The sequence below is a fragment of the Hydra vulgaris genome, chromosome 07 (assembly GCF_038396675.1).
Source record: "Hydra vulgaris chromosome 07, alternate assembly HydraT2T_AEP".
In the NCBI taxonomy this organism is placed as follows: Eukaryota; Metazoa; Cnidaria; class Hydrozoa; order Anthoathecata; family Hydridae; genus Hydra; species Hydra vulgaris.
In genome coordinates, this window is record NC_088926.1 from 32782501 (window position 1) to 32795000 (window position 12500).

The window sequence follows — 12500 nt, forward strand, 5'->3', positions numbered from 1 at the left end:
AACGAGTGATAACCTTTTAAATAAAGCCTAGAATATGACAATCGATCAAATATGTTAAGAAAAAACTATAGATTTAAAGCTTAAATTAATAACATCAATGAATTAGTATTATTTTTACATGTCCAGTTCATACCCTTAAAATTATTAGTGCGCATCCTGATAAAGATTGAATTTTATAAAATAAGTCTCTATAACTGCATTAAAAAATCTTCACCTATTCCTCTAATATACATCAGTTTGCATAAGAAAATCTAATGAAAAAACTTTAAATGTAATTACAGGGTTATTATAAAACACATTAAAAAAGGATGCAGTTCTTTTATTTTATAATTAAACTCTTTAGGTATACCACGTTATTAATTACACAGTAACAAATGTATCCTTTAACCACGAAACTGGTGTTGATGCAAAAGAATTATTCAACTTGTTCTATTTTTAACTTCTTTGTCTATTGAATTTTATTGGAATAAATTTATTACATCGATACACAGAGAAAATTGTCCGGTACATGCTAAATGTATATCAATTGATACAGCATCAAAAAAGAGGGCGTTTATTTTATCTATTCATTATCTTAGGGATAGATGAATGATAACCATAACTAAATCAAATATATAAGAAAAATAAATAAAATAAACAAAGACTTTCCAACCGAACGAAAACAAAAGTTTATAGAAAGTGTTAGATGAAATAGATAGCAATAGAGTTTTCATCACGCCAGAACAAGACTCACAATACACGTGCCTAATATTTTAATTGAAACGCAAAAGAAATTCAAACCCAGAGGCGATTTTACAGGGGAAAAAGGGAGGGGGTGTTTCCCCCCTACCCTCCTCCTAAGAAGGTGATTTTCAAGTTATAGTCGGTTTTTTTACGAATTTAGTCGGCTAGTCGGGTAAATTTTAATTTTGAGAACCATTTTTTTTTTTACGAAGCCAGTTGGTTCTTTTTAACGATTCACCCCGCTCCCACTCTTTTTTTTTGTATAATCGCCTCTGTATAAACCATTTTTATATTGTCACAAGATTTTTATTTTCTCATTGAAAGACAAATCACTCTTAGTTTAGTGTATAAGTTTAAAAAAGCAATAATTTTGATCTAAAAGCACATAAACAAATTCGACTCTTTCGAACCAATGTGAAGAATAAAAGTTGTAAGTTTCAAGCAAAATTTTAAATTCGAAAAGTGAAAACCCTTTTGAAGTTTTCTAATACACTCATTAGCTAATGTTTATCATAATATTATTAATTTATGAATTTCAGAATCTTCTTATGAAATTCCATTGGCAGTGTCTGCAGGTGAAAGTAGGGATGGCACTTTTACTTATTTTGATATAAAAAATTGCCAATTACTTTTAAACGTGTATTACTTTACATAACTCCTATAAAAATATATAATTTACTTAAATTAAAAAGTAATTCGCTTTTTTTTACATAAATTATATAACGTGTTAAACTTTATTACTTAAGTAAAGTTTTTTAAATGAGTAGCTGTTACTTGAAACTGTAACTTACTTTTAATGGTAAGTCGACGAAAGTAAATTACTTTAATAAGAAATTTTGATTATAATTATTTAAAAAATTTGCATCGAAAGGTTATTTACTTTTTAAATGTAAATAAAGTTATTTAGGAAGTAAACTTACGTAATTATAATATTTATGAGACATAACACTTACTTTACAAAGTAAAATAAAAGTACATCATACCAACAAATTACTTTTACGTAAAAAAGTAACTAGTTAGCAATAACAGCTTACATAAAAGTAATTTGAAAAAAATTGTTATTAACTTTTACAAATAAAATAAATTTTTCTTTGAAATTTTATACTTTTCTTTTTAAGTAAGTAAAATGTAAGTTATATTATTTACTTGCTCAAAGAACAATCATTTCATGTTGAATTAACATAAATTTTGAGATAGGTAGCGCATTCAAATACATTGCCTGTTTGAGGGCACATCTGGGTAATACTCTGATGTATGTGGGCAGTGTTTGTGGTGGGGCATCGGGAAAAGATTTTTTTTTCACGTATATTATATAGGGTAGTTCTATTATAATTAGGTGCGAATATAGTCAATATGAGGATATACCAGTAGTGAAGAGACGGGCTTCCTGCCGCTTGAGTGTTAATAGGGGCTGCTAAATAATCTTTGATTTTTTCTTTCTTTTTTTTGTTGAGCAGAAATAGGTTATTGGCCATAATGAAACTTTTGGGGATGGAGGTGGGGGAGGGGGGATAATTTCTTAGCTATGGGTAGTTCATACATGTGCAAACCTTGACTAAGTCACTGTTCGTTAGAGCAAGCTTTTTATCAAGTTTTTATTCTTTATATTTGCCTTTTTAATCAAGCATTTTGTTATGGTAATATGACGCAATATAACATTTTTGGTATCCGCAAGGACATCGATTGCTAAAACAGTTTTCAAAAAATTTTAAGTCAAATAAACTATCTGGTATAATTTATATGATTGAAGGAGTGTTTATTATATATAATCTTATCATTGCGTTTTATCATATAAAGTCTATTTAAAAAAAGATGGAAAGGAAAGCTGTTCAATCTTTTACTAAAGGTTGTGGGCACCGTAATAACCACCTTTTTGTTGCGTTGGTTTCAAACCCGCACAAGGATGAATAGAAAAATAAAATCTTATTTAATTAAAGTAAATATTAAGAATTAACATTTAATTTTTTTTTGAAACTTTAGTTTGGCTTCACAAGTTGTTTGTCGGTTTGCAGTTATCCCGTAATCTTGCAATTTTTCTTTACCTTCTTGACTAGCTATGCTCTGAAACTTTCAGCATTTTTGTATTTTTAATAAAAGTACATCTCGAAATAGTTTTCAGAGTCAACTAGAAAACTCCATTGTTTTGAATTTATTAATTTTATTTTTTTATTTTTTTTATCTTTCAGACTTTACTTTGATTTCTTTGATTATCTTGACAGCATTTGTGTAGTCCCGATGAAATTGCATATTAAAATTGCTTTCCGGGCAAAGGGAGTCGTAACTTTATTTTTTTTTCTAAAATTTTGTTTTTCTATAAAGATTAGGTAACTTTTTAGAAAGAAAGATTTTTTGCATAATAATTTTGAAAAGATGATTTATTTGTTTTAGCGTTAATTTGTCGGATGGAAATAGGTTAGTGACCCTGATTGGTGTGGCTATGGCGCAGTGGTTAGAGCGCTTGCTTTAGAAGCAGGAGATCAAAGTTCAAAAACTTGGGCGTATATTCTCGTCACGGTAAAGAAGGAGGCGAGAACTTCCAAGTTAAATGCACTTCCACGGTGCTCTGTGACAAGACCGTAAGGACTTCTTGGGGCACCTAAATAATAAGACAAATATCAAAATAAAAATTTACCTTAAAGGAGCCGGGTATATTTGTAGCTATGCTGCTGCTTTTCGCTTCTCTTATTAGGCGTGGTTGTTGTAACAGCCGTTCCGAAGAGGTCTCTCATGGAGCAGGGGGGGGATTTGTATGTGTTTTTTGCTAACTAGAGACACACACACAGAAAGTGTCCCCGATATTTGACATTTTCCAACTATACTTCAAAACTTGCCATATGAAATGCTAAATGTACAAACGTGCTAACTCAAATACATATATAACAGCTTGGAGGTGGGGGATACCCCCTTCACCCCCGTTCGGGACGACCCTGGTCAGCCCAGGTCGTAACAACCACTCTAACGAAACGGAAAATTATTATTTTTTTGTTTATTAAATAATAGCTACTCATAAAACTGTTGTTTGGAATGAACTAATTTTAATAAGTCTATTCCAGATAACAACTATTCCTTTATTATTCTATTACCTAACAATTATTCTAGTTAGTCATTTCCAGACATAACTTTCAATTTGGTAAGATTGGTTTTTAACAACAGCCACGCTAAATAAGAGAAGCTCAAATACAAAACTAATAAAATTGCAAAATGCAGAGCCATTTCCAAAGCAAGAACAATAAATCAGACATTCTTTTAAAAAAGACATTTAAAAAACTGATGTAAATAATATTAAGATTAATTAAAAAAAAAATTAAAGATAAAAAAGTAAAAGTAAAACCAATTAATTTAAAAAATATTTATAACTTTTCATAACCACAACAACCCGTTATTTTAACTTAATTACTATAGAGAATTTAGTAGAATGGTTCAAAAAACACACTTTCAAATTTAAAATTATATGATCGACTATGAAGAAAAGTGACTTGTTGTTATTTTATCATACAGATGAAATAAAGTCAAGTTCTTTTTTTTTGTAAATTACATATTTAAAATGAAGCTCCAATTCTGATCACATGTTGAAAATCAGGCCCGTTGCAAGCTTTTTGTTTTTGTTTGAAAACTTAACTTTATGTAAGGACATGGAGCGAACTCCGAACATTTATATTTTCATGTTTATGTAGAGCTTTTCAAAATTATTGCGATAATCGCAGTCTGTTAACAATAAAACCCCTAAAATGTTAACTTCCCTTGCATGCCATTAGTGTGAGAGCAATGATTTTATAAAATTTAGACATTTTTTTAACTTTTTATACTAAATTTAATTTCATTAACAAGTCTCTAATGTCATGCAATAATCTCTTAGTATTCAAAAACTATGACCATATAAATTTTGAGCAACCTCCCCAACTATTCAGGGGATTTAAAACATCATCTTTAATTATGTCATAAGTTTATCTGACAATCAAATTCTGTCCCTCATTCAAAAGTTCGTAGCAAAAGTTATTTTAACTCTTTTTTCGTGAAAAAATAATCAAATTACGTGGACATATAGTTTGACTAAGAGAAGCAAAGAATATTAAGTTTTTTTAAGTGACTTTAGTCTACAAAATTATTTGTATTTTTCAAACAATATTATAACATTGTTTAAATTATTCTTATTTTTAATATTATTAACTTGATAATTATCAAACTAATTTTATTTTCAAATTTAATTTCGTCCTTGTTTTTTTTTAATTTTTTTTTATTGCATAAGGACATTTTTATAAACTTGTCGTTGCAAGTTATGACTTTTCTTTTGTAAAATAAACGACTGGCGGGGGCAAGAAGAGGAAGACAAAAATAGTTTTATTGCCAAGCCCCTAAATATCCATACATGATAAAGTCATTAAAAACTTGTTGGTAAAAATTGATGTTCATGTGTTTTTCTCAAGTTTGAGTTTAATAAGTTTATTTAAAATGACAATTATAGTTTTATATTTTTTGGGAATATATCTAAAAAATATATATGTAGCTGAAATAACAAATTATCATGTTTTAGTATGCTATTTTAGAAAAAGAGAAGCCTTTTTCTAAAAATAACATACTAAAACGGAAAAAATATTACATAAATAACAGAAATTTGAATAATTTCATTTTTTCAACATATAAATAAAATGGATTAAAAAGACTTATCCATGAAAAAGATAAATTAAACAAAATACAAGAGTTATTTTTAAGTTGATTTAAATACAAGTATTGCGTGGTATTATACCACATCAAAAGCAACATAAAAAAGGGGTCATAATTTGAAAATGCAGCAATTCCTTTTATCGTAATGTTAAAGACCATATTAGGCTCATTTAAAGACTTCATGATAACCAATAATAATTTATTCACGTAAAACTAACCAATTAATGAGTAAAACCATTTTCTTATTTTTATTTACCCGGCCTATTATTAATATAATTATGAAAATCAATGATTTTGGTTAATAAATATACTTTTAGTAAATAAAACATACTAAAGTACCGAACTTAAGTATGTTCTTGTTTATATCACATTAGAGTGTTTAGGAAAATGTTAAAACAACTTCCTTATTTGGGTTGGGTGTAGACTTTATATAATCATAACCTTTGAGTTTTGAATTTTAAACCTGTCAATGTAAATTTAGTGTTGGAAAAAAAAAAAATTTCAAATGTCTGCCCTCACATTTGGAGGAGAGTTAAATGTTTTAGAATATTTTTGTATCCAGGCTCCAATCAACACAATTTTTATTTCTTAATCTACTTATAAATCGTTTTTGAAATACAGCTCGGTTTATAGGTATATTACACAGTGGAGTAGAAAAGTATTTTTATTTAGTGGACATACGTGGCCATGGTGCCCAATTTCTGTTTCTCTGGAATAATAACTTCTCTAAAAAAAAACTTTATTAATATCTTAGGGCTCCTAAACCTTGCGGCTCTAGGTTCAGTTGCTTATGGGACCGTAAGTTTTGCTTATTCTGGCCTTGCGGCAGTTAGGCCACTGATATTAGACGCAGATAAAGATATTTACGTAAAAAGTTCTAAATTTTTTATACCCATATAAAAGTACCGTAGTGTTTAAAACCAAGACTTTTAGAGTTAAAGGATATTTTCGAACAGGTGGACTTTTATCGCATTAAAGTGGCAAAAACTCTTTACAAAAAAAAAGCATTCTCTTGTTACTTTTTAAAATAATTTTTAAACTCTGCGAGTTAGTTTTTAATATGTATTTATATATATATATATATATATATATATATATATATATATATATATATATATATATATATATATATATATATATATATATATATATATATATATATATATATTTTACCTAGTTGCTTTTATAGGGAAATATAAATTACAGTTTGAGGAACTTTATATTATGTAATGTAATTTTCAAAAGGAATTAAATATAAAACTTTTAAATGTAAAACTAATTTGCTCTTTTATGTGACTCACTTTTACATGTGAAAGTAAATTACTTTTTGATGTAATCTTTTTTTACATAACTTACTTTTCAAAGTAAAAAAACCTTACATTAAACAAAAAAATAAATTACTTATACGGAAATATAAACTAACATAAAACGTTTAAAATCACTTATGTAGTTTATTTTTTGATAAATATTAACTTCCTCGTGTGAGTAAAAAATAAGTAAGTAAAAGATCCATCACTAAGTGAAAGAAATTTCAGTAAACCTAAATTATTAAAAAATGTTAAAATACTTAAGTTAATAAATTCTGTTTACAACCTTCTGTGTAAGAGAACGCTCATACTGTTTGGCTACAATTGAAATTGAAAACAAAATAGCTAGAAATGCAAACTATGCCAATGCTTTTAAGAGTTTTGCAACCTTAAAAGCAAGAATAATAAACTTATTTCAATCCATATGTTTAAAAAAGATGGAGTAGAACATTTTTGCGTAGAATATTTGTAGCTGTAAACAATAAAGTTGGATAATAGAAAGCTGTACACAGTAAACATTTATTAAAAGGTTAAAATAACCAATTTGTAAGTACTACACATTTTGAAAGGGCAAGGGGAGTCTGAGAAAATCGATTTAAGGTGACTTAAAAAAAATTTTTGGAGGGGAAATTTTCATAACAGTAGGCCCCAAAAATTATTATTCTTAAGCTTCGGAAATTAGGATATGAAAATATTTAATAAGCACCAGTGTTAGCTTCATTTTTGTGACCGTAACGAAACGTAACGTAGTCAGACTTCATCTTCCCAAAAACCAAAATTAAACGTAACGAAATAATAATTCAACGAAGTTGAACAAAGTTGAACGAAGTTGAACAAAGTTGAACGAAGTTGAACAAAGTTGAGCAGGATGACTTAAAATATTAAAAACTTCATCACCAATTTGCAATTAGTAAATATATATGAATGTTGCCTCAACTAATAGTTTCAACCTAAGATTAGCAATGGTATTAGGTCAATTTAAGATGTAAATTAATTACCTTAATGCATGAAAAACTAGGATATCAAATGTACTAAATCAAAACTGAAAAAAGATAATCAGGACTTAATACTGGCTATTGCCACATTTTGGGACCTACATTTTATTTATTTTGACTAATTTTTAGTAAAAAACAAAAAGTTTAGTACTACTATTGTAGAGTTATTTCCAATCGCGTAAGCTATTTAATAAACAAAATTGAAATAAAAATTTGGCAAAGATAGTAATTCTTTATTTGTATGCTATCTTTTATTTCCCATACATTGAGTAATTTAATAAATCTTGATAAATCTTCACATCATGTTGCCAATTTACTAACAGAAGCATGCTAAATTTTGTTGCTATATGAGAAATGTTGTTAATTGAAATAAAATCATCAACATTTGTTGGCAATCTTGCATTCAGTGATCTGTGCCATATAGTTTTAGGCATAACATTAAAACTAATTAATATTTTTACTTATAAAGAAAGCTTATGTTGGTAGTTTTTAACCTATAATGATTATTTAAGAGAAAAGCATTGATTAGAACATTTACGTTCAACTACGTTCAACTGTGTTCAACTACGTTTAACTAAGATGATTAATACAAAAATACCGTAAATAAACGTAACGTAATTGAAACAAAACTACGTTACGTTTATTTACGTTCAACTACGTTCAACTTCGTTGACCGTAGTTAAACGTAGTTGAACGAACGTAACACTGATGTCTAATATTTAACAATAAAATTATCAACCATATTTAATAAGAAAGTCTTCCAATAAATAAAAATTAAAAGGTAAGACTACACACTACAACAAACTTGTTACACTGTTATGATTTATAAACTTTAAAAATACAATAAAAACAGTGACCCAACTTATGAAAAGTTCTATATTCCGTTTTAAGGTACACTTCAAAATAATTCTTTGGATAATTCAAATTTGGTGTATGTCAGCTGAAGGTATAATCAATTTTTTTTTTGTTTTAATTATAATAATTATATATTTTAATTATATTAATTATAAAATATATAGTATTTTATTTGTGCATTTGAACTTAATTTTTGTTTTAGTTAATTAACATTTTTTTGATGCCATTTCTCCATTATATAAAATTTTAAACTTTAACTTGAGCAGTATAAGTATGTCATCTTGATTTCAGTAATGTTGTCTTTAACCCACTCTCTCCTAATTTTCTAAATCGATCTTTTTCTTTTCTCATAAAGTTGCTAGTTCTCACTATCCTGATACCAGATTATCTATATATTAATGCACTTTGTTCTTATTTTATTTTAATTTACATCAGTAATTTTGAAACAATAATATTATGACTAAATTTTTTATATATTTTATACATAATTAGTAAAATATAACTGTATTAATTGTTTATATTTTATTTGTATCAAATATGGATCAGTTTTCAAAACAAGCAGCTATAGACAGTGAATTTCGTGTTATTGTATTAATAGGTACAAGCAGTAGGCAACCCGTAATACGGGTTTTTAGTAAATAAATAATTAATAACAATTTAATTTTTGTTTGTTTTCTCAAACGAATTATAAATTTATTAATGTTTTTCTAGTTCTGCTCACATCTTTTTTTCTTTGCTTTATAGTTCAACTAAATTGTAAGCTTCATTAAAGATACAGATTACGGTTAAGTTAAAATCGAACGTTCGAACATTATATGCGCAAATAAGAACAAAGTCGTTATGTTAAAATATGAATTGATTTATGTCCATGGATTATCCAAGTTTTATTTTAAAGTTGCGGAAAATTGTTTAGGTAAAATATCCGGAATAAATTTTCCATTTTCTTTCTCTTAATTTTACTTTTAACTGAGTAGTTTCTAATTCTTTTCAAACTGTTCTTTATTTTTCTAAGAGTGATGAGTGAAGCATAAAAAATAAATATTTACAAAAAGTATGCCTTAACTTGCAAGTTAATATAACTTATGAATAAAACTTGTCAACTTGTATGAAAAGAAGTTCTTTAATTCGAGAACGCGATTGCTTTTACTCAACATTTTTAAAGTAATTGTTGCGCTTTACGTGAATACAAATTTAAGCAAAATCGATAAATGTATTCACATAAAGGTGAGCAATTAGTCTAAAAGCGCCGAGTAAAAAGACTTGATTTTTTTATTCACCAAGCATGAGCTGAAAAGATTATAAACAGATGTTAAAATTATATAAAACAGTTGTAAAAAGTATATTTAAACTTGTGTTTCCTTTTTTTTTAAACAAATTTATTTGCATGATATGTAATTAAATGTGTAACAAAAATATATATATATATACATATAATAAAAACCCTTCATAAAACAAATTTTTCTTTAAAAACAATCGAAGACAATTGAAAACAACTGATTAACATTGAAAGCACTTTTTAAAATCAGTCGTATCAGCCGCCATCTACAGGACCGAGGCTATTGTAAAGAAGTTAAAAATAGTTAAAAATAGTTATAACCGAAATGGACTATGATTAAACATATTTAAAAATTTACGTGATTCCATATTAGCAGGAAATTATAGAAAAGTAAGTTAGTAAAAATTAAAAAAGAGCAAAATAGAAACCGGATTTTTAAAAACTACATAACCCAGAGCATTTTGACAATGGTGTTCAGTTTCGAAACCAAAACCTTTTAATCAAAAGCCAACTCATTTAACAAACCCCATTCAAAGAGGAAAATGATTAATAACACTAAAGATAAAAAAAATTAATATGAGGTTTAAAAATTGTACTGTAGTAATATCAAATGTTATCTTGGCTTTAAGTGAATGATTAAAAGCAGTTAGTGAAACTACCTGTAATCATTTTTAACGTTAGACACCAACAGGAAGGTAAGCCAAGCTGTCTACAAACACAAAACATTACAACAATAACATCACAACAATTACGCAAAGCATTAGCAAATAGCTTAACATGTTTGTTAAATATTACCAGACATATTTTCTTTATACATATAACTAAAAAAGGCCAGAAAACAGACATTAAATATATAACAGTAAGGGATTGTCCAAAAACTATTCAAAGCAAAATATATTTGAAAAACAGATGCAAGAGATATTAAGCACTTTTTTTTTAAATTTAAGTTTATGCCAAAAATTAGACAATGTTTTTAATAAAAAATTTTGTTCTAAATGTCAGATTAGTATTTTTTTAATTTAATTAATGTTATTTTTTCGATCTAATTTAAAGTGCCCATATTACCGAGTGGTGTGGGTAATATGAGCACTTTGCTACTTTTTTAAAATATCTGTGTTTTTAATAAAAAATTTCTGGTGTACAAATATCTAAGTGAATCATGATTAGAGATCCTCAAAGTTTGATTATTCGCAAAAACTTTGGATCCAGCATAACTATATATGAAAATATTCCAATTTCCGCCATAGATGCTCATCATAATCTACCCTACACTCACTGTAGGAGAGCAAAAGTTATTTACAAAAAATGAACTTTTTATATGTATGTATATATATATATATATATATATATATATATATATATATATATATATATATATATATATATATATATATATATATATATATATATATATATATATATATATATATATATATATATATATGTATGTATATATATATATATATATATATATATATATATATATATATATTTATATATATATATATATAATTATATATATATGTATATATACTCACACACATACACACTGTACACAAAAAAAAAAAAATTTCAAAAAACAAATATATACATATATGCACAAAAACATTCATGTCTAAAATTAATTTTTTTTAATTGCAGACATGAAAGTTTTCAATAACCCCGCCAAACCTTCGACCCCTGTATGAGGGGTGTTGAACTCCCCATCTAAATGATGGGTGGTCAGTCCCCCCATACTAAACCCACCTATGAAATGACCGATGGGTCAAAGGTCCGGGCTTCTTTTTCCGTTAGACTTCATAATCTTCATACGTAAGTTCTAAACATAAAAACTGAAATATTTTTTTAAACTGAATTTTAAAATTTTAATTTTAAATGATGGAGCAAAATTATAATTGAAAAATGTATTACTTATAATCAAGAAAATATTATAGCAATTGAAAACTTATAATTACCGTTTCGTGTTTTATAAAAAAACATAGACTAAAAAAAAAACTTAGACTTAAATGTTCTTCTTGCTTGCTAAAAGATAAATAAAAACACGTACATAAGACATTTTAAATGAAATTTTACCTTTGCCATTGAAAATTCATCTAGATGGAAAAAAATTGTAAATATATGAACATTTGAATTTTTTTTTTACATAAGTACATGTACATAAGTACATTTACATTAGAAAAATTTAAAAAAATAGTAAAAAACACCTTATCAAAATGTTAATAGTTTATAATAAATTACAAACTAAATTTAGAACAGCATGCCTAACTTATCAACTCGCCTTTGAAGGAGAACTAAAAAAAAAAAAAAATTAACAAAATAAAAATTAAAAAAGAAACTTAACTGTTGGTTAAGTTTCTTTATTTATTTATATATATATATATATATATATATATATATATATATATATATATATATATATATATATATATATATATATATGTATATATATATATATATATATATATATATATATATATATATATATGTATATATATATATATGTATATAAATATATATATATATATATATATATGTATATATATATATATATATATATATATATATATATATATATATATATATATATATATATATATATATATATATATATATATATATATATTTATATTTATATATTAGTATAAACTCTTATCTAATTTTTTCTTACTTCTATACAGTGTT

The 12500-nt window shown here is 26.1% G+C and overlaps 1 protein-coding gene across 1 annotated transcript in view; it reads left to right on the forward strand.

Moving 5' to 3' along the window:
- LOC136082703 (fibulin-1-like) overlaps positions 1-12500 on the forward strand; it is a 107225-nt gene that overhangs the window by 25510 nt on the left and 69215 nt on the right. The window contains exon 3 of the mRNA XM_065802123.1: positions 8579-8633. Coding sequence (XP_065658195.1) covers positions 8579-8633 — 55 coding nt within the window. The remainder of the gene's footprint in view (positions 1-8578; positions 8634-12500) is intronic.